The sequence below is a fragment of the Diceros bicornis genome, chromosome 6, assembly GCF_020826845.1.
Source record: "Diceros bicornis minor isolate mBicDic1 chromosome 6, mDicBic1.mat.cur, whole genome shotgun sequence".
Taxonomy (NCBI): Eukaryota; Metazoa; Chordata; class Mammalia; order Perissodactyla; family Rhinocerotidae; genus Diceros; species Diceros bicornis.
In genome coordinates this window covers 8,577,875-8,605,723 of record NC_080745.1, presented here as the reverse complement: position 1 = coordinate 8,605,723, position 27,849 = coordinate 8,577,875, and the positions used below count along the sequence as shown (strand labels likewise).

At 35.8% G+C, this 27,849-nt stretch overlaps 1 protein-coding gene across 7 annotated transcripts in view; it reads right to left on the bottom strand.

Moving 5' to 3' along the window:
- CCSER2 (coiled-coil serine rich protein 2) overlaps positions 1-27,849 on the bottom strand; it is a 188,402-nt gene that overhangs the window by 113,031 nt on the left and 47,522 nt on the right. For all 7 annotated transcript variants that reach the window (XM_058542803.1, XM_058542804.1, XM_058542805.1 and 4 more), the window contains exon 3: positions 26,950-27,152. In XM_058542803.1, the coding sequence (XP_058398786.1) occupies positions 26,950-27,152 (203 nt within the window). The remainder of the gene's footprint in view (positions 1-26,949; positions 27,153-27,849) is intronic.

Genomic DNA, 27,849 nt, shown 5'->3' with positions numbered 1-27,849 from the left:
AACTACATGACCCTGGGTTTTTTTAAAATACAACACCAATAGCATGATCTGTGAAAGAAAAATTAATAATTTGGAATTTATTAAAACTTCTGCTCTGTGAAAGACATTTTTAAGAGAATGAAAAGACAAGGCAGAGACTGGGAGAAAATATTTGCAAAACACTTATCTGATAAAAGACTTATAGCCAAAATATACGAAGAACTCTGAAAACTCAACAAGAAATCAATTAAAAAATGGGCGAAAGATCTAAACTAACACTTCATCAAAGATATACGGGTGACAAGTATATAAAAATATGCTCAACATCATTTGTCATTAGGGAATTGCAAACAAAACAATGAGATACCACAGTACACCTATTAATATGCCTAAAATCCAAAACACTGACAATACCAACTGCTGGTGAGGATGCACAGTAACTGGAATTCTCACTCACTGCTAGTGGGAATGCAAAATAGTATAGCTACTTTGTAAAACAGGTTGGCAGTTTCTTACAAGGCTAAACATAATCTTACCATTATGATCAAGCAATTGTACTCTTTGGTATTTTCCCAAATGATTTGAAAACATGTGTCCACAGAAATACCAGCATGTGAATATTTATGGCAGCTTTATTCATAATGGTCAAAAATTGGAAGCAGCCAATATGTCCCCTGATAGCTGAATAGATAAACCAACTGTGGTACCTCCGTACAATGAAATGTTATTCATCAATAAAAAGAAATGAGGTATCAAGCCACAAAAAGACATAGATAAATCTTAAATGTATATTGCTAAATGAAAGAAGCCAGTATGAAAAAGCTATATGCTGTATGATTTCAAATATATGACATTCTTAAAAAGACAAAACTACTGAGATGGTCTACAGAAAAGTGTTTGCCAGAGGTTCGCTGGGGAGAAGAATAAATAGATGAAGTATAGGGGATGATTTAGGATGGTGAAACTATTCTTTATGATATTGTAATGGTGAATACAAAACATTAAGCATTTGTCAAAATCCATTGAACTTTACAGCACGAAGAGTAAACCTTAATGCACACAAATTTTTAAAAATCTTTTAGAAGGTCAGGGGACCTAGATGGAATGCAAAATGTAACAAAAATCTAAATGTGTTACAAATTTATGAAACAACCTCACTTAAAGGGAGTGAGGGGAACAAAGTGCTGTCCTAAGTAATTCTGGAAATGAATGGGATCTGTAAGATTAAAGGCAATGGAATTTTATATAAGCACCGTACTCTAGTCGATACAGGTGTTTCCTGTGGGGGTACAAATTAACAATTCTGAAATGACTATACATGTATACTGGAACTGAACAATTAAGTAACTGGATGGCCGATGGTAAGCATAGGTGTCTTACTGCTGGAGTGGGAGGTTACAAATAAGCAATGGCAAAAAGCAAGAATGATGCATGTGGTAATGGATCAGAGCTAGAGACATCAGTATTTAAACTCACATTTACCATAAAACACAGGTGGTTACATACCGAAATATTTATAGATACGTGTATATACATGGGTGAGTATACACACATATATCTCCTTGCTCTTTCAGCTGACAGAGCCTAGAAGCACACCTCACATCCAAATTTTGGTTTCCAATACTATTCTCCAATTCAAAGAACTAAGGCTCTTTGGAAAAATGGCTAAGACCTAAGACTCTAGGACTGAGGCAGGAAATATACAAGATGAGCCTGGAGCATCTTGTAGTGCCAGAAAGTTAAAAAAGTGCTAAAAAAAAAAATAAAAAAAACACACAATGATGAGAGTATGGACTAGAACCAAAAGTATAAAATATGTAAGTCCATACTGATAATAAAGAAATGACTGAATAAATAAATAAATGAAGGAAAAGAGACAAATCCTTTTCAGTCTTGCAGGAGAGATCCAAATAATTTATGCAGATACTTTGCCCTTAAGCAGGTGGAGTATAACCAGCCACTCCTTAGTGTGGGCTGCCCACAGAGATTTTTTTCCAAAGAGTAGAGTATAGAAAGAGAGAAAAAAAAAGAGCAATCTTTCTGTGGAGAAACCTGACAAACATCATCTCAAGCCAGGCAATCACTGTTAACATCAACGGTGATACATCATATCCATATATGTATCCTTGATATGATGTGATGAGAATGCAATTCCCCTCTGTGGTCTTCCTTCCAAAAACACATTACCCCAATCTAATCACAAGAAAAACATCAGACAAATCCCAGTTGGGCAACATTCTACAAAATACTTGATGAAAACTCCTCAAAACTGCCAAGGCCATCAAAAACAAGGAAAGTATGAGACACTGTCACAACCAAGAGGAGCCTAAGGAGACATGATGACTACTTGCAGTACAGTATCCCAGATGGGATCCTGAAACAGAAAAAGGAGAAAACTGAAAATATCTGAATAATATAGACTTTACATATTAAGATATCAATATTTATTAATGTGACAAATGTACCATATTAATGTAATACGTTAATAATAGGGGGAACTGGGTGTGGGGGATACAGGAACTCTACTATATCTGCAATAATTCTGTAAATCTTAAACTGTTCTAAAATAAAAGTTTACTAAAAAAATTAAACATTTACTGGGTTCTTAATGATATTAAGAAATTATTGTTAATTTTTTACAGGTATAATAATGAATTATGTTGTCTTAACAAGAGTCCTTATCCATTAGTAAGACATTCAGAAATATCTACATATAAATGTTTAAGTACACATTTAAATATAAATATTTTTGTACTACATTTAAATTATGATGATACTCAAATTAATCCCAGTTGGGGGAGAGGAGTAGGTGAATAGGGATATAAATGAAAAAGGACAGGCCATGATTTGATTTGATCATTGCTGAAGTTGAGTAACTGATATAGGGAACTCCCACGTCTCTTCTCTCTAGGTTTGAATATGTTTAAAATTTTCTATAAAGAGTTAAGTAATTGCCTGATTTAAAAATTTAACAGAAAGGGCCAGAAAAAAACTCTAGGAATAATGTCTCAAAAAGACAAAGGACAAAAGGAAAAAAGTGAAAGAACAAAGAAACAAAGGTTAAAAAAAAAAAGAACAAACAGAAAACAGGAGAGAAAACAGGCTCATGTGAGATATAATATCTATTAGAAGTTCTAGAAAAGGAACACAGAAACAGTGGAGGAGATAAAATAATTTAAAAAAAGCAAAAAACTTACAGATCTGAAAAGGATAATGGAGTAAATTCCTCACTTAAGAAGGATTAAAAAATACTATTATCTTGTTTACAATTACTACCTAGTAGGTACCCAAAACATATTTAGTGAGTGAAAATAAATCAATTCAGACTAACACTCAGCTCTAGTAACTTCTAACACAGTGTCCTTCTTTATCTCATCTCTCATCATGACACCCAAAAACACCACCCAGAGAAATTTCAGCTATAGTATTGCTACAAGACTCTTCATAGAAAAAAGGCTGAGGCAGTTAGTGTAACCCTAAGGAAACCTGAAATGGCCAGATACAGTGAGAGTGACCAGGTTTAAATAAGCTTACGGAACATCACCACAATACAAGCATTATAAATAAGAAACTTCCTTAAAATAGAGCTGGTTCCCAGACCTGGAGAACAGAAAAACAGGGATCTGCTGATGTGTCTACACAAATTCTTTCCAAAGAATACCCTATGAAACAAAATCTTACTTAAAAAAAAAAGACTGTTCATCATTGTATTCCTTGTGAATTCTAACCAGAAAGGGAAGACTTCAGCTATATCTAAATTCTTTATAAGTTTTTCTTCTGCTTGCAAGAAATGATTATCTTAGATTTTCCTCCATTCTTCCCAGGAACAAAACTACCGTCGTTAACACCCAGAAACACCTTAAAAATAATAAACACAGCATATAAAAACACAAATCTAAGAGCTCCAGAGGAAAAAATGACTACTCACTGTTTCATTTTGGGGTCTCCATACTGAAATTATGATTCCTCACAAAGTACTTTAAGAATTCTACTACAATAAAAATAGGAATTCCAGAGAAATGGAATCATTTTCCTGATAAGCAGAATAATCCCTGGAACCTGTGAATATGTTCAGTTACATGGTAAAGGGGGAATTAAGGTTGCAGGTGGACTTATGGTTGCCAGTCAGCTGATTTTAAAATAGGGATATTATCCTGCATTAGCTGGGTAGGCCCAATGCAATCACTCCTTAGAATGGAAGAGGGAGGCAGAAAAGAGCCAGAGGAAGAATGGTCAAAGAGATGCAGTGTTACTGGCTTTAAAGATGAAGGAAGGGGGGCCATGATTCAAGGGCAGATGCTAGAAATTAGTAAAGAAATGGATTCTCCCCTAAAGTCTCCAAAAAGAAATGCAGCCCTGCAGACACCTTGATTTTAGCCCACTGAGACCTGTATCTGACTGCTAACCTACAGAACTATTGATAACTTTGTGTTGTTTTCAGATACTAAGTTTGTGATAATTTGTTATTGTTGGTAGCAAGAGAAAACTAATTTATCTGTTTCCTTGAACTCTATAATTAGACTTATTTCTGTTACTTTTAAATCTAATCCTATTCCTAACAGCTGTACTTTTTATACTTTAAATATTTGTTCCCTCCTTTCTGTGGTACTTCCCAGTGGACCGAAAGAGAGAGCTAGGCCAACACACACGCAGCTGAAAAGGAAGGAGAGAAGAGTCAGTGTGATGTGAGGTCTTGTGTGGGATGGGATCTCCAGTGGCTGCAGGTAAACTCACCTGGCCCTGACCGTCTTGTATTATGTTGTGAACCTCATCAGTAAGTCCAAGTCAAGTTCTGTTTGACCTGATAAACATTTTAAAATGTATTTTATTTAAGCCTTTATAGGTTTCAGATGAATAATTTTAGCCACAGTGATTATAACGGTGGTTGGCAGATTTCAGTTAATGTGTTAATATGTTTGTCGACAGTTTAGCTAAGCTTTACTCCATGGTACTGCTGCCTGAGCATCCCTTTTGTTTGGCCAGGCCGCCTGCAAGATCCTTAAACTGACACTAACCCCTCATACAAGTGCAAGCCCTGGATAACAGCCCACAGAGTCACAAGTAAATGTTAAGTTCCCTGCCTCCCAGTGCCTTCCCCTTGTGTGCCTCTTAGACAAAACCCCTGTGGAGCTTACCAAAACTCCCAATGTTTTTGGTCTGAATTGACCAATCCAGCCTTAGCCTAGGAACCCCAAAGCACTCCAGCCATGGACACTAATAAAGGCATGTGCCCCAGGTCCTACGGCTCTCTCTGCCTGTACTCTGCCTTGACCTCCCGGTGTGGCCCCTCAAGGTGTGCCCTGTACTTCCTCCAGGACCTCTGAGTAGTAAACTTCTCTATCTCAATTTCTCTTATAGTCTTTTGTTGAACCTCAGCTCAACATCCATCACCCTAGGGCTCTACTTAACAAATGATGATTTAACAAAATCAGAACAACGTTTAATAAATCAAAATGCCAAGTGCATTAGTGATTTACTGTATCCTTTGTTGGATGATAGAAAAATGAATGTATTTAATGGACCCAGTTCCTTCAGCAGCCTGATTTCCTTCTTTTAGATTCAATTTTCTGTCCTTAAACCAGTCAAGTTACAGTGCACCAGCAGTGAGTGCCCATTTTAGCTGAGCATCAGAATCACTGCATGTTTTATCAAATGGAGTTTCAGAAATATGAAAAAAAGCATTTCCTTTTGTGGGGCCGGCCCAGTGGCGCAAGCGGTTAATTGCGTGCGCTCCGCTGCGGCGGCCCGGGGTTTGCCGGTTACGATCCCGGGCGTGCATCGACGCACTGCTTGGCTAAGCCATGCTGTGGCTGCGTCCCATATAAAGTGGAGGAAGATGGGCATGGATGTTGGCCCAGGGCCAGTCTTCCTCAGCAAAAAAAGAGGAGGATTGGCAGATGTTAGCACAGGGCTGATCTCACAAAAAAAAAAAAAAAAAAGCATTTCCTTTTGTTTCATTACATTGTAGAATTTCACATCTTAAGGACACTGTACTTTTTTAGAGGGGGGGAGGTGGCAGTACAAAAATATCATGAGATGAAATTTATGAATATATTCCAGTAACTCCATAGGTTTATTAATTAAAGAATTTAAGATTTGCCGATAAGTTTTGGATAAGAGTCGAAGGTAACTGGAATGTTCTAGGAAAACAGAGTATCAGGAATAACAACCATCATATTGTAACACTGAAGAGCACTTTCCTATGAAAAAATTTTTAAACAACTGAATAGGAGCTGGTATGGACATACGTAAGGCAACAAGAAGCTTTCCTTTATTTAAATTATGAAAATAAATATGCACTAGGATAGTCATTGCAGCACTTTATAATTGCACAATATTGGAAATACCCTTACTGTCCATTGTTAGGAGACTAATTGAATAAACAATGTATATCTTCAAAATAAAGTAGTATATTTCGGTAAAGGAACAATAAGGAAGATCTCTATAAAGTGATATAAAGTAAATAAATAATTTAAATGACCATGATGTGGAGGGAAGGACCTCAAAATGAAATACAAACCTAACAAATGAACCTAACGGTTACAAACGAGTAACACAACCGCGCTGAAGGGGATGAGAACTAAAAGAGCTAACCTAAGTAAACTTGGAGAACAGTATTTTGACTGTATATTGTAAGGCTAAAGTTAAAAAAGAATGGTACAAAAATATTCCAAGTTAGTAAATTTATTCTTCATGGGGTATGGGTTAGCAATTCTGAAACTGTGTGTGTGTGTGTATACATATACACACATAATATATATAATATTTATATATATACATATATACACATACACTAGGATTGAACAACTAAGTAAATATATTGTGATTAACAAGAGCCAAGTTTCTCACTTCCTGAGAAAAGGGTTAAAAATAAGAAAAGGAGAAAGGCTAGAAAAAATTTTGTTACAATAGATTGGAAGCAAAAGTATCAGTATGAACTCTTGGTCTTTAACATACTAATAAATGGATACATAAATAAATATACAGTCACACACCACATAACGATGTTTCTGTTTCTGTCAATGACAAACCACATACACGATGGTGGTCCCAGAAGATTAGTACCATATAGCCTAAGTGTGTCATAGGCTATACCAACTAGGTTTGCGTAAGTACACTCTATGATGTTCGACAAGGACAAAATTGCCTAACACCACTTTTCTCAGAATTTATCCCCATCGTTAAGTGACGCATGACTGTAGGTGTGTGTATATACATACAATTTCCAGCTCTGCCTGTTACAATGCCTAAGAGCAATTACACGTCACTAGCAACAAGCACGCCTAGCCCACAGATCTTGATTTCTAAATATCATTTTCCAATAACATTCTTCCTTGGAGAAATGTTGATTCCAAGGCTGTAGGAAAAATACAAGATTAGCCTGGAACATCTTGTATGACCAAAAAATAACGGGGGCATGCCAGAAACACAGAGGAATCAACCTGAAGCAGCTCTCAATGACCACATCTAGAACATTTTGAACAAAATAAATAACAATAATAATGGATTATACATGTAGAATAAAATAAATATCCATGAGCCCATACTGACATAAATAAATAAATAAATAAATGGGAGACAGCTCTTCTTTATAGTAGAATTCCAATTAATAAAGAATCAACAGATGCTAAAATTAATAGGCAAAACTACAAAAAATAGAACACTTGCATAGTCAAAGTATCTGTCCACAAGACACTTATTAATAATAAAGGGACATACAGTAACTTTGCAGTAGAGAAATCTGGCAGATCCCCCCCTTAGTCAAGTGACCACAGTTAACATCATAAGTAACAACATATATTGAAATCACGTGCTTCCTCATAAGATGTACTGAATAGGGTACAACATCACCTTTGTGGCATTCTTGCCAAAAATGCATAATCACAATGTAACCATGAGAAAACACTATACAAGCCTACACTGAAGATTATTCTACAAAACAATTGGTCAGTACTCTTCAAAAGTATCAAGATTATGAAAGAGCAGGAAAATCTGAGAACTGTCAGAATGGAGGAGCCCAAGGAGACAGGACAAGCAAATACAATGTGGGATCCTGGATTGGATTCTGGACCCGATGAAAGACATTAATGGGAAAACTGGCAAAATTCGAATAAGGTATGCAGATTAATTAGTACTGTATCATACTTAATTTCCCAATTTTGACAACTGTACTATGGTTATGTAATATGTCAACATCAGGAGACGATGAGTGAGGAGTAGACAGAAACTCCTATGTATTTTTTAAAATTTCTCTGTAAGTATAAAATTATTTTGAAACAAAAGGCTAAAAAAAAAAAAATCAAGCTATATCATATATCCCACATGGGCAAGTAAAACATTCTCATTTGTCACCTTCAGATTAGCCAGAAAGCCTTTTAACGACTAACAAAGAGACTCCCAAACAAACAGATATATTTAGGAAATGAAAATTTTTCAAGTAGAGAGAATTTTCAAAACAAATATCCCCATTTCTTCTAGCACTAAAAACAAGAAAAGAGACAGTGAACCCCAGAAGGAAGAAATTAGAATTTCAAAGCTGGGAAAAGTCTCAGATCACTTGATGTTACCTCTTACAATGAAGACCACTGGTAGGTTATGTCATATGAAACACTAATTGATATAGCTAAGGCTGAAACATGGGCTTCTCGATGGTTGGTCTGATGTTCTCATGTTATTTTCTACTTCATCACATACCAAAAGGTAGAAAGTTTCCATACACCAACCTTTCCACTGTACCTCCACGCAACCCAACTTAAGCTACCAAGTTGGTAGCTTCTGCAAATACAGGCTGCCTGACTCCTAAAACCAGGAAAGGGATAAAAAGATTGGAGGAGTACCACCTAAATGCCACTAAAAATTGAAAAGCCTAAAGGCAATACATTCTGGCTTTTGTTCTAATCACCACAGGACAATAAAACAGAATAGCCTGAGTTGGAAAATACTTACTCATTCAGGCTAGAACACCAACTTCAATAACTCCTAAAATTCGTCCAATTAGTGAAAGGCACTTAAATTCTCAGCCTCAGTGCCTTCGTTAACCAAAACTAGTTTATAATATCTATCTGAACCGAGTCACTCAATTCAATATTTTCTTCATAACTATTACTAATTACGCGTCTACTCTATGCCAGATCTTATGCTAGGTAAAAGGGACTTGGTAGTGAACAAATCACTTTTTTTTTTTTTTTTTAAACAAATTACTTTTAACTAACTTTTTCTCTGAAACATAGGCTTTAACCCAGAAGGAGTTCAGATAGCCCAATAACCCCATTTTTATGAAAGAAGAAAAAATACTCAGAAAAAAATACTCTGCTCGTGGTTCCATACCTAGACCAGAAGTGTGTATGAAGATCTGAAGTACAGATACTGATATATTTAAATCATATCTGTCTTACACTATTTTAAAAATATGATTTGTAAACATCATTTGCCTTTTCAGTTTGAGATACAAGATTTTTCTTCCTTTCCACCTTCTTGATTCCCTAGCTTCATCTCTAACCACTCTCCGCCTCACACTCTGTACTCTTAGTAATTCTGGTATTCCTCTCGCACATCATGATTTTATGATACTTCCATGCCACTGTACATGCTGTTCCCTACGCCTAACATGCTCACCTTCTCTTTTCTTCGGCCGGTGGGTCAACTTTGAATTCATGCTTAGAAACTCAACTCGAATATCACTTCCTCTTCAAAACCTTCTGAACACATACAGACACACACACACAATTAAACCTACCTTCTGTGTTATTTCGAGACCACATGCATACTAATCATAGCATGCATGATATCACTTATAAAACTATACTACGAAAATCTATTTATAATATATCTGCCTATCATACTAGACTGAATTCATTAAGGACAAACACAACCTTATCTATATCAATATTTTTAGCACTTAACAGTATGTCTGGGACATAATAGAATAGAATGCTCAATAAATAGAAGCTCATAACAGAGGCTCAATAATTACTGAATTGACCTTCATATTGTAATAGACAATCTATAAGAAAAAATATGGAGTGAAGAAAAATATGTTTAGAGGGTCACAAAAACTTTATTTGATAAATTTAAACTTTTTTCCAATAGAAAAGTTATATTAACAGACCAAAAAGAAGCTATGCTAATAATTAAATGCACATGAAAGACTCACTAGTCTGGCAAAAAAATGTGAATTAAGAAAAATTTAGTTTCCTCATCTGTCCCTTTATCTGTAAAACAATAGAATTGGATTAGATCCCTTTTATGACTTCAAATTCTGTATGTATCAGAGGATAGCCAAAAGTATCAATATCAGTTCAAGATTTTCATTTACCTATATTAGGACGTCTCAACTTTCTATAAGCCGTCCCTCCACTATCACATCTATGCTAATGTCACATTTTTAGTTACTTTGCAGTTTGCTATTATGACACGTGGTACCTTAGAAACTTCCTTTGTAAATAGGTTATGTCACAATGTGTATGGAAAAATATTGAACAGTATTAAACAGTACCTTTAGTTTAAGTGTTTCTACTTATTTTGAATTAAATGGAATGACATCGTGGCACCCATTTCAACAAGTATATAGTGAGTCCTTACTTAGTGTCAGAAACCTACCAGAGTAATGAGATAATGAAAATATCAACTACATTCAAAACACGCAGGAGCAACTGCAGATTAAAAGCAACTAGATAGACCAGTATAAGGTGAGAACAGATCATGGACAGCCAGTCAAAGGAGTTTAGATTTGTCATTACAAGGAATTGGAAAATAACAAGTCAAACTAGCAATTTAGGATGATTTTGGCAGAATGAACGGACACAATCTTAGTCATAATTTCTCAAAAGTGAGGAAGTGACAATTTTCTCTCCTACGGTCAATGAATAATGGAATTTTTCCAATTGTACTCTCTAAACCCATTTTCAAAACTGTCCACCCCTCTACATCCCACTCTGCCACCATCTTAGCCCAAGCCACTACCATCCCTCACTTGAATGGTAGCTTCCTGTCTAGCTTTCTCCTAACTGAATCTTTATACAGAACATTTTAAAAATGTAAATCCAATTATGTCCCTTTCCAGCTTAAAATCCTCCAAGAGCTCCCCTTCCATTTTTAGGATAAAGACCCAAATCCTTTGAGCTCCATAAAAGCTGTGTGTCAGTGCTCAGGCTATCCTGGCCTTCTCACAGTTCCTCAAACACTCCATGATCCCTTCCTGCCTCAAAGCTTTCCCGTGGGCCATTTACTAAAACATGCAACATTCTTCCAATTACACATACCCTTTTTACCTACTGTATTTCTGGACCAACTTAGCCTAAATATTGTTTCCTGACAAAGCCTCACCTAAGACCCACACGAGACCAGGTTTTCCAATAACATTCTTTCACACTTTGTAATTTTCTTCTGTAGCACTTTCCTCAGTTGTGAATTGAAGATAGTTAATGAGCTAGCTACATATTACAACTTCCTCATTATAATACAAGCACCACTAAAACAGAACCTGTAGTTGTCTTGATCACTATCATCCTCAGTGCTTTGCACATAACAGTGGCTCAAATATGTTTAATGGATTGATGGATGCCTTCCACTTGGGCCCAGAGGAAGAATGGCACTAGGAATGACAATAAAGAGAAAATTCAATGCCTAAAAAGTTTACATAGACTTGTATTCGGCTTAAAAAGCTAATTTCTGAGGAGCTGGTCCAGTGGCATAGTGGTTAAATTTGTGGACTCCGCTTCGGCAGCCTGCGGTTTGCCGGTTTGGATCCCAGGTGCAGACCTACGCACCACTTATCAAGCCATGCTGTGGCAGGCATCCCACATATAAAGTAGAGGAAGATGGGCAAAGATGTTAGCCCAGGGCCAATCTTCCTCAGCAAAAGAGGATTGGCAGCAGATGTTAGCTCAGGGCTAGTATTCCTCACCAAAAAAAAAAAGAAAAAATTTAATTTCTGAATCTTTAGAATTATCTGCAGTGTTCTAATGTAGGGGTCAGCAAGCTTTTTCTTAAAGGCCAAAGAGCAAATCTTTCAGGTTTGTGGGCAATACAGCCTCTGTTGCAACTACTCAATCTTGCCACAGTAGCATGAAAGCAGCCATAGACTATGTAAATTAGAGGGCATGGCTGTGTTCCATTAAAACCTCATTTACAAAAACGGGTGGGCAGCCTGCAGGCTGTAGCTTGCCAGCGCTGTTAATATATCTCAAAGAAACAGGAGATAGAAATTAAACAAATGCAAAAAATATTTTCTCTTCTCACTTTAAAAATAAGCCTTTCTTGAAATACCATACAAACCTCCCCAAACTCTGAACTCAAAATGGGTTGGCATATATTGTTAATCAGAAACACACACCGAACCTTACTTTAATAGTCAGAATTCAGTATGTCTCCTCTCTGAATTTGGATCATGAGTTTCTGCTAAGGTAGCAAATTGTCTCTTTCTTCATATGTATTTCTTAGGGTAGCAGTAGCACATAGTGGGAATTAAAAAATACAAGCTGAACAAACGAATGAACCAAAAACAAGAAATATATAGAGGAAGTCCTCCATATATTAGCCTTTTCTCCTTTCATTCTCCCAGTCTACTATAGTTGGGTGTAGAGATGAACAAGAGGGGAAGCAGACACTCTAAATGATTTGATTTGGTATTCTCCAATAGGACTGCAAACGAACCATTTTCCAAAAAGGCTGACATTTGATAACAAACAGAAAACAGAGGACAGCAGTAAATAGGTACTTCTTTACCTTAAAAGAGAAACCCAGTATAAATCTACAGTGGCACATGGTACAGTAGAGACAATGACATGGGAGTCAGTTATTCCAAGTTTTAATTCCTCTGTGTCTCTTAAGTGATTTGTGTGACTTAACTTTCTAGGCCTCAGTATCTTTATCTACAAAATGAGTGGATAAGACCAACTGATTTCTATGTCCTTGATTCTATGGCATCTAACTTTTCTGTATGTAAAAGACACTACTGGGGCAGGCCCTATGGCGTAGTGGTTAAGTTTGGTGTGCTCCACTTCAGCAGCCCGGGTGAACAGGTTCAGATCCACATGTGGACCTACACCACTCATCAGCCATGCTGTGGCGGCAACCCATAGATAAAATGGAGGAAGACTGGCACAGATGTTAGCTCATGGCAAATATTTCTCACCAAAAAAAAAAAAGAGAGTGTATGTGTGTGTATACACACACACACACACACACACACACACACACACACACACACACTGGAATACTACTCAGCCATAAAAAAAGACAAAATCGTCCCATTTGCAACAACATGGATGGGCCTGGTGGGTCTTATGTTATGTTAAGTGAAGTAAGCCAGAAAGAGAAAGACAAACACTGTATGACCACACTCATATGTGGAATATAAACCAACACATGCACAGAGAAAACTGTATTGTGGTTACCAGGGGCAATGGGGGTAGAGCGTGGACACAAGGGGTGAAGCGAGACATATATATGGTGATGGACAAACAAAAATGTACAACCCAAAATTTCACAATGTTATAAACTATTAAAACATCAATTAAAAAAAAAAAAAGACACTACAGCTTTGCCAAACATTTGTAAAAGGCCAAGTGGAAGGAAGCAAATGCAAAATCTCATAAAACTGAATAACGGGGGTGGGGGGGGATAGTATATAGCCACCATTGTGATAGGTGTAACCAATATATCTAAAACGAAAATTCAGAATAAATGTACAAATCAAAAGTCACAGAGTATACATATGCCTAATGTCCAGGAAAACAAAAGCTGGGTGTTATAAAGTAATCCCATCCTCCTTTTATTTTAAATCATAGGGCAGCCATACCTAGTATTCTGAGCAGTCACAATACTCACATCTCAACAGAAACACAATGGAAATGCCAGACAATTAAAATAATCAAAGGAGTAAAAAGAGTCCATAGGAACAAGACAAAAAAAAGAAAAAGAAAACAACGCTTTATCCCTCAGTCAGAAGGAATCTAGATCAGTAATTATTTTAAGCAGCTATTGATGTAAGGCAATCAATATCAAACAGATGCATTTATCATGTACATTTTTAGTAAATAAAGAGTATATCATTACACTTTGTAATCTACAGAGTGCTAATCTAGTGTTATATGTACTTACTTGACAGCATGGACACTACTTTCAAGTCAGTGTCTATAAACAATTTTTCCTAGAAAATAGAGAGTTGAAAATATCTAAAATCTAACAAGGCCAATAACTTCATCATCCTATTAGTCCTTAATTGCCTTTCTTAGAAATGAAATCATCTTTAAATTCTATGTCAATTTACAGAAAATACAAACACACATATACACATACATATAAGCTGCTACAAGTTATTTCCAGCTGTTATAAGATATTAAATATTAAGATTAAAAATACTCAAATATCTCCAAATAAGAAAATTTATGATTAGCTATAGCACTATCATTAGTGAAGGCCACCTGAATAACTATGCCATCAGTTTAGGTTAACTTAAACTGAAAAAATTAGTTTGGCTAAACTGTGATTACAATTCACAATTTTATTCTTTAAATCAAATTTATAACTTATTAGAGCTAAATCTGTCAACCTCAAAAGAATAAATTTTTTAATTTTAAATTTAATTTTTAAATTTAATAAGAGTATTATTTTTAAAAAACACTGAGAAGTATGTCTCCAGCTACCTTAAGCAGAATAACGGCACCCTCAAACATGGCCACATCTTAATACCTGGAACCTGTGAATATGTTAGGTTATGTAGAAAGGAGGAATTAAGGTTACAGATGGAATTAAGTTTGCTAATAAGCTGGCCTCAAAATAGGGATAGTATACTGGATTATCCAGGTGGGCCCAATGGGCACAATGGTCCTTAAGTGGAAGAAAGAAACAGAAAAAAGGTCATAGTGACATAATATGAGACTCAACCCACCACCACGGGCTCTGGAGATGAAAGGGGGCTACAAGCTAAGGAATATGGGCAGCCTCTAGAAGCTGGAAAGAGCAAGAAAACTGATTCTCCGCTAAAACACTAAAAAGGAAAGCAGTTTTGTCTACCTTGCTTTTCTTTTAGCCCAGGAGATCCATTTTGGACTTCTGAGTTCTAAAACAGTAAGATAATAAGTTTATGTTGTTTTAAGCTACTAGGTTTGTGGTAATTTGTTACAGCAACAAGAGAAAACTAATACACCAATAGATTTATAAATGTGTTTTTCATTAAACTCTAAATCTAATTACAAAAACAACAAACATCAGAATGCCTACATTCTTAATGAAATTCTTTTAGATTAAAGAACAATAATTGTGTAGTTACCTCTACAAACTCATAAAAAAGATAGTATTTACATGTGCAATTTTTGCCCTTTGAAACAGTTTTGAAATAAATGCCTCTTGAATCTTTAGGGCTAAGCTGATCCCAGATTCTTATAAATCCTTCCAATACAAGATACTGTGCACCTTCCTGATTAATTATAAGTAAATATATTCACATTATTATGTGAATTATATATGATTATATAATTATGATTATATAATTCACATTTCCTAGAAATCACAGTAGTTTACACCAAATTTTGAATTTAACTAGTTTGAAAAATGAAGCTTTTAGCTCTCTGGGCACTTCTAGACCCAAGCTTCCATATTAATCACATAAAATGATACAGATCCTATAAAACTTATTACCCGTCGAATCACTTTTCATGATTTTTTTCTCATTCATTTTGATAATAAAACAGGTATATGTACAGGTCTGGGAATGTTTATACTGTATCTATATTATTAAGATTAAGATGTCCAAGAACCATCTCCATAAATATTTCTTCAGATTGGCAGGTATGACTGTAGGTGGGGGAAGTGAGACATGAGGACTCAGAGGCTGAGCAAGGTGAGAGAGGCATACACACAGAGGGGCAGCCAAACACAGGGAATTAGAACCTAAGTAATGTGAAAAGACCATCCATGAACAGGTTGGCCTAGCACATGAGGGCTTGAGCACATCAGGGGAAATGATGACATTCATGCTGGGGCATGGAGAGGGAGGATCTGAGGCATGGCCTGGTGTGGGGTATGAGAATTTAAGCAGAGTACATATGGAGGATGGCCTGATGTGGGAAGTCAGAGCCCAAACAGGGTAGGGAGGTCATCCATGCATGGTGGTGGCCTACTATAGGGGTTTCAGAACCCAAGTAGGGTGAGAAAGATATCAACAGGGAAGAGCAAGTGGTGGCAAAAAAGGGAAATTGGTTACATAGAGAGAGGTTGATCAAATAAGTAAATATTTTAAAGATAATAGAAGCCAGGTTTATCACCATCAGAGATGGGAGGTTACAAATACAGAAAGAGAGAAAACTAGATAAGAATCCTTTGGTGATGGATTGAAATGGGAGGTATTAGTGTGAACTCATGGTTTTCAATATACATAGGTAACAAAGAAATAAATATGGATGTAAGTGTATGTTTGTGTGTGTGTGTATATATATACACTCAAATATAGATACATATATTCCCTAGCTCTGTCCACTAAAGATGTCTGGGAGCAGCAACTTTTCAACAGCAATGAGCATATCTAGCCTCCAGAACTTGGCTTCAAAACAGCATGTTCAATTGAAAAGAACCAGAGCTCTTGGAGAAATGGCTGATTCTAGATCTAGGACAGAAAAAGTGTAAGATGAGACTAGAACATCTTGTACAAGAAAGCAAGGGAATGCTCAAAGAATGACAGATACAGAAGACAAGGACACAGAAGCCAGCTGAAAGGAGCACTCAACTGGCCAGGAGACTGAAGAGACTGAAGACCATGAGAACCAAAACCAACATGTGATTCTAACTTGGATCTCTGCTACAGAAGATATTATTAGTCAACTGCAGAAACTTGAATCACATCTGAGGATTAGATGGTAGTGATGTATCAATGTTAATTTCATGATTTCAATGGTTATATAATGGAATGTTCTTGTTTCTAAAAAATATACATTAAAGTATCTGAAAGTGATGGGGCATCAGGTAGGGAACTTACTCTCAAACAGCTCAAGGAAAAAAAAAAGTCATTTGTACTGTATGCTGTCACTTGCTAATATGTGCAACTACACTGATCTCTGCATCACTTTGTAGAGATCATCAATACTATGATCCCACCGTTCTCACCATCATTTCATGAATATGAATGAACAGGGAAAATAATAACACTGTCTCACCCACAGTGGCCCTGGTAGAAAGATCATAAGGAGGCTATTAATTCAGAGTGAAAGAAAGGACAAACATGAATAAGTTCAAAAGTTCAGCCATGAAACTCGTCCTATGGACCACAGACTGAAATTTGAGACTTTATTCTAAACCAAAACAATAGAATTTAAACATAAATAACAAGGAACTTTGCAAGATCTATGGTAACACCTGAGGGAAGTGGCATAAACATCAGAAAATGAGAATTTTACAAAGTAAATTAAAAAATTTAAACATAATTCACATCACTGGCACTTTAGTTATCCAGGTTCCTAATTTCATTTCAAAATACCAACAGGTTCTACCCTGGGATAGGAAAAAAGACAAATAAGATACAGTCCAGTTCTTGCCTTCAAAAGGCAAAACTTCAGTGTAGGTGAGGAGACCAATATAAAGTAGCACACCACAAGGCAAAATAAAGTGCTAAAACTGGGAGGAAGCAAAATGGTTAGAAGCAAACAAGAAAGAGTGACTAATTCTAACTGAAAGGAACCATTTACTGAGTACCTACCTACACACAATAAGTCAGTATTAGGGCAACAAAAGATGAAAAGAAGCAGTCTTCATTTCACTATCTAGCAGGAAGAAGAAAAGCAGAAAACCAGGATGTGATTTAAAAGTGCCATGAGGTCTCACCATTGAGCAGTTAACCCTTAGGGGGAGGGAAGAGAAGAGAAGTCTGAATTAGCCCTAGAGAAGGAACAAACTGGATAGGCAGAGGAAGCACAGGAAGAGAGCATGCGAGGCTAAAGAACAGCAGAGGCAAAGGCACAGAACGGGAGTATTTAGACAAATGTAAATAATCTCAAATGGTCTTCGTGTGGGGATGCAGGTAAGACAGAAGCAGCATAATAAAGGGCCCCTGAACATGCAAACAGACTTAAAGCAGCAGCAGCATGGTCTCACAAGAGTTAATGAAAATAGTTCCGAGAGAGAGGTATGAAAGACTGTAAAACAGTGTCAAGCAGAATGGAGACAAGTTGCCACCATTTCTGAGATAATATACGCGAATAACTTTAAAATGATTAAAGCATTTCCAGTCTCTTGCTTAAAGTAAAATAAGCCAGGCTAAATTAAATGACAGCAAGACCACTGATACATAATTAGAGAATAAGTTAACAACTTCCTGGAATTTCCTCTAAAATTCAAAGTAAAACCAAATAAGGAAAATACAAGCCAGATTTGACATTTTAAAATTCCTCTGCTACATTTTTAGACTACAGAAAATTACAAAATTCAGTACAAATAACCTAGGGAACTCATATTCCCACATAAACTACTGCTAAGAATATTATGACATTCAGCATACATTTAAGTCTCTATAATAAAGTCTAACAGCATCTGTCACCAAGGTAGAAACCCCAGTCCAGCTAGTTGTTCCGTTAGTAAAACACAGGTAAAGAAATTTGCAACAAAATGTTAGACCACAAAAAATGAGGGCATAGCTACTTATTGGAGTGTCAGAAGCATTCAAGCAAGAATCTGAATCTAAATTTTAAAGGAAATACTGTATTTAAATGATAAGGTTAAACTTGCCTACTATGTGAAGGTAAATCAAGGCTGATAAAACAGAAAAATAAAGCTAGATACTTCCAGTGATCATCTGGTTTGACCACTTTTTTTTTAGGATTCCTATAAAAATCCTTCCAAAAATAAAAGCACTCCATGTGATGATTTAAAATTATCAATTCCTAAATATTTTAGTGTTAGGAAATCAGTCATCACGACATTGTAGTTCAGCTCCTCTTCAATGAGAGCTCTCATTGGTCATAGTACTGCAGCAAAAAGGATTCTGAGTATGGCTCACTGTGCTTAAAACAAGAGGGAAAATGTCTTTTCCTAAAACCGTGCACATACAATATGATTCTGATAATATTTACCAGGAAAAAAGTTGCTGTATTTCACCTTTAAAAAAGTTAAACATCAATTAAAAGTTTATTGAGTTAAAAAATGCTCAGTTATCTTGAATAGATATAAGGCTAAAAATCAAGAATACCATAGTAAGAGTATAATAATTAGTAAACTAATGTCCGGTCTATCAATATCAATTTACTCAACTCCTCTGAAATTCATCCAAATCCAGAACAGGAGTTAGTAACTGGTCCATAGCTACTTCAAAGGACTATTATAAAAGATGATGAAAAAAAAAGATACTGGCATGCAGGGAACAAAGATAACTTTAAATAAGTACCTATGTCAGAGTCCTCAAGACCACCCCCAAGTTAGACAATTCACGAGAAGGACTCACAGGACTCAACATACACTCATATTCACAGCTATGATTTGTTCCACCAAAAGGACACAAAACAAAATAAGCAAAGGAAAAGGCACATGGGGCAAAGTTGAAGGACACCAGGTGTAAGCTTCCAACAGTCCTCTCCTACTAGTCACACAGGATGTGCTTAACTCCTCCAGCAACAAGCTGTGACAACACATGAAAAGTGGCGGATGTTCTTACGAAATCTGGTGTTTATTAGGTGCTGGTCATGTGGGCACCCTCTGCCTAGCACAGACCAAAACTCAAGAATCCCAGAGGGAAAGCAGGTGCTCAGCATGAAGCACACTGTCTGTACAGTTTAGGCACAGTGAGCCACTCTGACCATTGAGAGGAAGCTTTATATCAGTGTAGGGGAACCATTTACCAGCAAAGGGTCAACCTTTCTAAGGACAGGCAATCAGGCTCGCTACGTTAACTCTTTTCTGCACAGTACTCCAAGTATATTATGAAGGAATATTAATGGGGGTTAATTACTATGCCTCATACCAACTTCAGATGGATTAAAGTCTTAAATGTAAAAAAATTAAAACAACTAGAGGATAATGAAATAATAATAAACAGCTAACATTTACTGAGCTCTTGCTATACCCCTGGCATTAAGTATTTTATATGTATGACCTTATTTAACGTTCACAGCAATCCCCTGAGGAAGTCAAAGACGATACTCAAAATACTCAAAAAGCCAGTATCACATGGCTGTTACACCATTCAGGCATGTACTTCCTAACATCAGCCCTGGAGGTAGGTACTATTATTATCTCCATTTTATAAAAAAAAGGAACAAACAGAATCCAAGGACACACAGCTAGTACATGACAGAGATGGGATTTTTAACTGAGCTTGTTCCAGAGCTCTGGCTCTTAATGGTTGTGCTATATTGCCTTTCAATACACAAAATACCTGTATGGTGCTAGGATGGAAAAGATGTCCTAAACACACACACACACACCCACAGTAAAAACCATAAAGAAAAACATTACTAAATGTAATTACAGCAAAATTTAAAACTATCATGGTAAAAGGCACAAAAAACAAAATTATAAACCAACGGCTAAGAGATTATTTGTGACATATTTAACAAGAATTAAATTTAGACCACCTAAGAAACTTTTCCTTATCAATAGGAAAAAGGCAAACAACACAACAGAAAAATCAGCAAAGTATATAAGTAATTCACATAAAAAGAAACCAAACAGCAGTAAATACATGAAGAAAATGATAAAATTAGTAATGATGTAAATGTAAAATAAAATAACATACCACTTCACACTTCAGACTGGCTAAAATTTTAAAGTTAGATAATAGCAAGTAGCATGAAGACAAGGAGCAAGAGAAATCTTCATTCACTGCTGGGAAGTATAAAATGGCAGAAGCATCTTAGGGAGATATTTGGCAGCATCTAGTAAAGCTGAAGATCCATATATCCTCTGATGCAGTAACGCTATTCCTAGTTTTTATATCCTAGAGAAACTCTGACATATACGATCAAAGAGTCATGAGTAAGAATGTTCATTACTGCACTGTTTCAATTTTATAATTATTAGTGAGAAATAACTCAAATGTCCATTAGCAGAGGAACAGAGAGAAAAAAAGTATAAATGATATTACACAGCAGAAAAATGAATGAACTAGACCTATAATATAAACACAAATGTATCACAAAAACATAAAACTGAGTTAAAAAAAAGGATTTGCAGAACATTATGTATCACTTATATAAGTTGTAAAACATATACAAAACAATACTACGTATAGTTCATGGATACATAAATGTATAAAAAGTAAAAAAATGAAGATGGCTTATACAACATGGCTTAGAATTCATTGTTTTAAAGTAAGACACATTCGGGCCGGCCCAGTGGCTCAGCGGTTAAGTACACGTGCTCCGCTGCTGGCGGCCCCGGTTCGGATCCCGGGCGCGCACCGACGCACCACTTCTCTGGCCATGCTGAGGCTGCGTCCCACATACAGCAACTGGAAGGATGTGCAACTATGACATACAACTATCTACTGGGGCTTTGGGGAAAAAAAAAAAATAAAATTAAAATAATAAAAAAATAAAGTAAGACACATTAGAAGAAACTCACTCATATTTACTACTGGGGTGCTATTGAATGCATTATTTACTACATACTAAAGCCTTTTCTTTATGAGAATCCATATATATGTCAGAGGAAAAAAAGGCTGAAAATTGATGCTCTAGTTTACATGTCAAGAATTTTGGAAAAGAAAAAGCAAATTAAACTAAAAGAAAGTGGAAGGAAGGAAATACAAGTTATGAGCCAAAATCAATAAAACAGAAAAAAAGTAAACAATAGAGAAAAATCATCAAAGCCCAAATTTGGTTCTTTGAAATGAAGAAACAGACAGGAAACACCAATTACCAATAACAGGAATGAAAAAGTGAACATCACTACAAGCCCACAAAGATGTTAAAAAAATAAGATAATCCTGAATAACTTTCACCAACAAATGACAACATAGGTGAAATAAATTCCCAAAAACCAACACAAGAAGAAATATACATATAAATCTTAATGGGCCAATATCTATTTTAAAAATCAAATCTGTTATTAAAATCCTTCTCACAAAGAAAACTCCAGGTCCAAAAGGTTTTATTGGTGAATTCTTGAAACATTTCAGGAAGAAGTAACATCAATTGTACATAAACTTTTTCCAAGGGCAAGGAAAAAAAGGAAACACTTCTCAATTCATTTATAAAGCCAGCATAACCTTGATACCAAAACATGACAAGAACACCAAAAAAAAAAAAAAAAAGAGAGAGAGAGAAATTGCAGAGCAATCTTGCTCACGAACATAAATGCAAAAAACCTGAATAAACTATTAGGAAATCGAGTCTAACAACATTGAAAAGGATAATATATCACAACCAAATGAATTTATTGCAGGAATGGAAAGGTAGTTTAACATTTGAAAACCAAGAAATGCAATCTACCACACTAACAGAAAAAATAATAATAATTTGATCCTTTCAATAGATGTAGAGAAAGTATTTGGTAAAAACTAACATTCACTCACAACAAAAATTCAGCAAATGAAATAAAAGGGAACTTCTTAATTTGATGAAAGATATCTACAACCCGGCCCCCCAACACACACACACACACACAGAAACTTTAATGCACACACACACACACACACACACACACACACACACTTTAATGGTGAACTATTAATACTTTCCTGAAATTCTGTTCACCATTCAATTCAGCATTATGTTGCGGGTCCTAACCAACGCAATAAAGGGGAAGGTAGGGGGACAGACTTTGCAAATGGCAACATTGTATAGTATATGCAGAAATTCCAAAAACATTCACAGGCAAATTATTAGAACTAGTAGGTGAATTTACCAAGGTCATTGGAAAAACAAGTCAAAATACAAAAATCAAGTATATTTGTATATATTAAAAAAACTTAGAAAATAAAATCTTAAAAGTTTTTTTTTATTTATAGCAACAAAATCAAATTTATTTATAGCAACAAAATCAAATACCTAAAAATAAAGCATATATGTATATGTATGTGTATGTATAAAATTTTATAGAAAAGTACAAAACATTAGCAAGAAATATCTCTAAAGACTCAAACAAATGTAGAAACATACCATATTCAGAAACTGGAAGACTCACCATAGTAAATTCTCCCCAAATTAATCTATAAATTTAGTGCAATCCCATTCAAAACCTCTGCAGGTTCTTTGCCGAAACTGACAAGTTCATTCTAATATTTAAATAGGTTACAAATGGCAAGCTAGGGCAATCAGTACTTAAAAATGCTACAGTAATTCAAACATTGTAGCACTGACACAAGGATAAACAAAGAGACCAATGAACTAAAAAAGAGTCAAGAAATACATAGATACAGTCACTGATTTATGACAAAGATAACCCTGTGGTAGAGTAGGGGAAAGATGACTTTTCCAAAAAAGAATAAAATTAATCTTGACCTCTACCTTACATCATGCACTAAAATAATTTCCAGATGGCTTGTAGATCTAAATGTGAAAAGTTAAAAAACAAAGCTTTTAAAAGAAACCACTAGAACATATCTTCATGACTTCAGGGTAGATAAAAATTTCACACAGTTCAAAAAAGTGCGAACAATAAAGAAAAAAATAGTATATTGGACTATAGTAAAATTGTTAACTTATATTTGTCAAAAGGCACTATTAAGAGATTTAAAAAGCAACCCATATATACATAATATATACACATATATGTACATGTGTATATATGTCTGTGTGTATGTATATACATAAAAAATTTATATCCAAAATATATGAAGGATTTTTACAAACCAATAAGAAAAAATACATACAGCCCAATAATAGGCACTTTACAAAAGAGGATATCCTAATGGCAAATAAACCTATGTGAAGGTGTTTAACAAGCAGTTATCATAAGACACAAGACAAAAATCTCAGTGCAAACTATTGTACCTCCACCAGAAGAGCAAAAACACAAAAAGACAGACAACACCAAGTGTTGACTAGAAAGTGGCATTCCTGGAATGCTCATTTACTGCAGTGGGAGTGTAAACTGGTACAACCACTTTGGAAAACTGAAAGCATCTAAAACTATATACAGAAGTATATTTATAATCCAAGGATTCCTCTCCTACATGTTTTACCACGAGAAATGCATAAATGTTCACCAAAAAACATGTAGCAAAATCTTCACAGCAGTAGCAGTAGCCAAAAACTGGAAACAACCTAAACGCCCATCAATAGCAGGATAAAATAAGTTGTAGCATATTCACATAAAGATATATTATAAAACAAGAAGAATGAATAAACTACAACTAACAAATACATAACACTGATTCAAAGAAGCCATACATAAAATAGCATATTTATAGTTTTATTTATATGGAGTTCAAGAATATGCAAAACTAATTTACAGTGATGGAAATCAGAACAATGATTGAGCCTCTGGGTCAGAGGGTGAAAGAATGACTGAAAAGCACAGGAAACATTTTGAGGTGATGGAAATATTCCATATCATAATATGGATGACTGTTAAACAAGTATACACATTTTCAAAATTCCCTGTGCAGTATGCAAAAGATTTGTGCATTTTATTGTATTTAAATTATACCTCAACAAAACACTGTTAGTATTTAAACAAAAAGCCTAAATTCTAGACAAGTGCTATGCAAAGTAGTCTGTCCACAAACTGTTAGGGTCCACAACAAGATAAGGGGCTTGCACCAGAATGTATATAAACACACTGCTTACCTCAAAGAGAAGGTCTTGCTATGAAAATGATGTCAGCCAAACTAGTGGATTGAATTAAACTGTGTCAGTAGTGACACAGTTGACTTATAATCTAGTGAAAGCTCCCTATCTTGGACCTGGACTGGAATGAGCACTGTTGTAAAGACCATGGGGGGTGGGGCGGACAACACAGTGTCAGGAAATGTCTCTGGTGAGAGGCAATGGAGGGACCAAGAAAAATGAGAACACACTGAAGTTCTTTTTGGGTTAAGTTAGATACTAATCTAAACTACTTTAGAAAAAGAAGAAACAGAAAAAAGTGAGACAATTTAAATAAAAATAATAAGATGGCAGAGTGAAGTCCAAGTATATCAATAAATGCAAACATAAAGGACTAAACTCACCAGTTAAAAAGACAGAATGCACTTTTTAAAAATAATAATCTATTTGCTATATGTCAAAAAAGGCTGACAGTAAAAGGATGGAAAATATATAACTAAAACTGATAAAATATACTAATGTCTGAATAAAAGGGCCTTAAGACAAAAAGCATAATGAGGGATAGAGAGATCATTAAATAATAACTATAAATTCAATTCACCAAGAAAACAATTCTAAACAGGTACACGCCTAAGAAAATAAACTTAAAATATAAAAAGCAAAAAACTGATAGAATTTCATAGCAAAAATGGTAAATCCACTATCACAGACCTTAACACACTCTTCAACTTTTGGCATTAATTCTCCATCCTTTTCTCAGACTGTCTTCCTCTTAGATCAGAAAACAAAGACACAGAGACACCACCTTGTTCCAAAGCACAGAATGAACACTTTTGTTGCTTCCCATCCCATATGCACAAGCCTAATGATCAACGAAGAAACTCATGAATCTTGAAGACTAATAGTGAACCCAGGTGCATACTGAACTCTTTTATAGGCTGTTTTGTCATTAAGTTACAGGAACAGTGACCCGAAAATGGTGAGCCTCTGAAAAATGTTAGGTACCAACTAGCTTACTGCTGCCATCTGCTGGACACAATGTTCATTTCCACTTCAACCATATTGGCTTAAAAGTCCCAGGAAGAGAGCACATAAGACCTCAAACTGCAATCTTTTCTGAACTTCCTTTCTCTAATGAGACAGAGACACTTTCTCTAAATTAAATGTGTCTCCTCTCTCTGTTAGCGCAACTCAACAAGCCTCTAGTAGTGATGTTTATTTTTTCCAAGTCACAGGTTTATATGAGTGTAGAAAATTACATTGCCTGAAATCCACCTGGAATTAACAGACTACCAATTTTCCCATACAACTACTGGAAAATCGTATTTTGTATACTAAGTAATCACAATGAGTCACTTTAAGCACATCAACTACGCTTATTCACATGGCATATTATCCATATTACCTGCAATGTTTCTTAAAATATGCACGTACAAATACTTAGTAGGTCTTCTAGTGGTCACGCACATCTGGTTCCCTCGCAGGAAAACTACACTTCCTGCCCACTTAGTAGATAAGATTAGTTCAGGTCAACTGGCTGTGAATGAAACTGCCCTGTGCCATTTGCAGGTCAAAGCAAGTAACTGTATGCGTGAGGCCCTCCAGCACTCTCTTCCTATATCACAGGGACAAGACTGGGCCTCAAAGGGAGGTGGTGAAGTTCTAAGATCAAAGCAGTTTAGAACACTGAAGACAGTTGCCCTAGAGAGTTGTCCAGATCTGCAATAGACTTTCTAAGAGTAAAAAATAAACTTTTATTGTGTTAAGCCACTGAGAGTTGGAACCTGAACGTTATCTCAGCACAGCTTAGTCCAGGGTTTCTCAACAGCGGCACTAATGACATCTTGGGCTGGATAATTCTTTGTTGTGGGTGCTGTCCTGTGCATTGCAAGACGTTAAGCAGCATCCCAGGGGTCTATCCACTAGTTGCCAATAGCACCCCTAAATTTGACAACCAAAAATGTCTCCAGACATGCCCTCTTCCTCCACTTTGAGAACCATTTTGAGCTTAACCTGAACAATACAGTATGTATATATGTATGTATTACGAATATGTGTGTATGAGATTATATTCAACTCAAGTGTCACATGACACAAATATATGCTTTATTACATATTAAGATCAGATGTTTTATAGGCCCTTAACAGATAGGAATTCTCATTTCTCAAACTAGGAGAGTTAATTCATAAACTTAAAAAATCCAACCAATATCACAAGTCTCTCTACAGTAAGGTAAACAAAATGTTCCAAAAGCGTATATAAATCCATACATACTATGCTGTTCATTTCAGAGGATTCATAGCTCCCAACTGGATGGACATTTCCAATGGGCTCCAAGCCCTCTTCATCCCACATGTATGTTCCATCAGAGCTATCAGACGGAGAGAGTTCAAATGAAGAACCAGCTCTGTAATCTGTATCTGGTGAAATCAAGTTATTCCCAGAAGCATGTTTTCTACTTTCACTCCTGTCTTCAACTGATTTTTTAAAAAGAGAGGGAAAAAAAGTTATTAATTCACAAAAATATAATTATTTCATAGGTTCTAAAAATATAAGCTCTAATAATATATTACAGCAAAAAAGTTGGCCAAAAAAGGCATTCGTAACTGTAGCATTTTCTAAATCCTAAACAATAAAAAAAATCAAGAGGCAAAAATCTTAAAAATAACCTACTGAAATGTTTCCCAATAAACATGAAGAAAATTCACCGAGCCATGTTTCACTTTGCAACATTTCTAGAAATGTGAATAAAGTCTCATATTCTGTTAATATTTCCTAAGATATTTACTTTTTTTTTTTAGTGAGGAAGATTGGCTCTAGGCTAACACCTGTTGCCAATCTTCCTCTTTTTGCTGAGAAGATTGGCTCTGAGCCAACATCCCGGCCCATCTTCCTCTATTTTGTATATGGGATGCCGACACAGCCTCGCTTCATGAGCAGTGTGCCAGACCATGCCCGGGATATGAACCAGCAAACCCCAGGCCACTGCAGCGGAGTGCTCGAACTTAACCACTACACCACTGAGCCAGCCCCATAAGATATTTACTTTTAAGCACTGGCCAGGACACTCCTTACTCTGTGTATTTCATTTAACCTCACAGTTGCCTCCTTTATAAAGAAAAAACTTGTCCTGGCAGTTGCTCCTGACTAGCAGACCCTCAGAGAGTCAAGAGC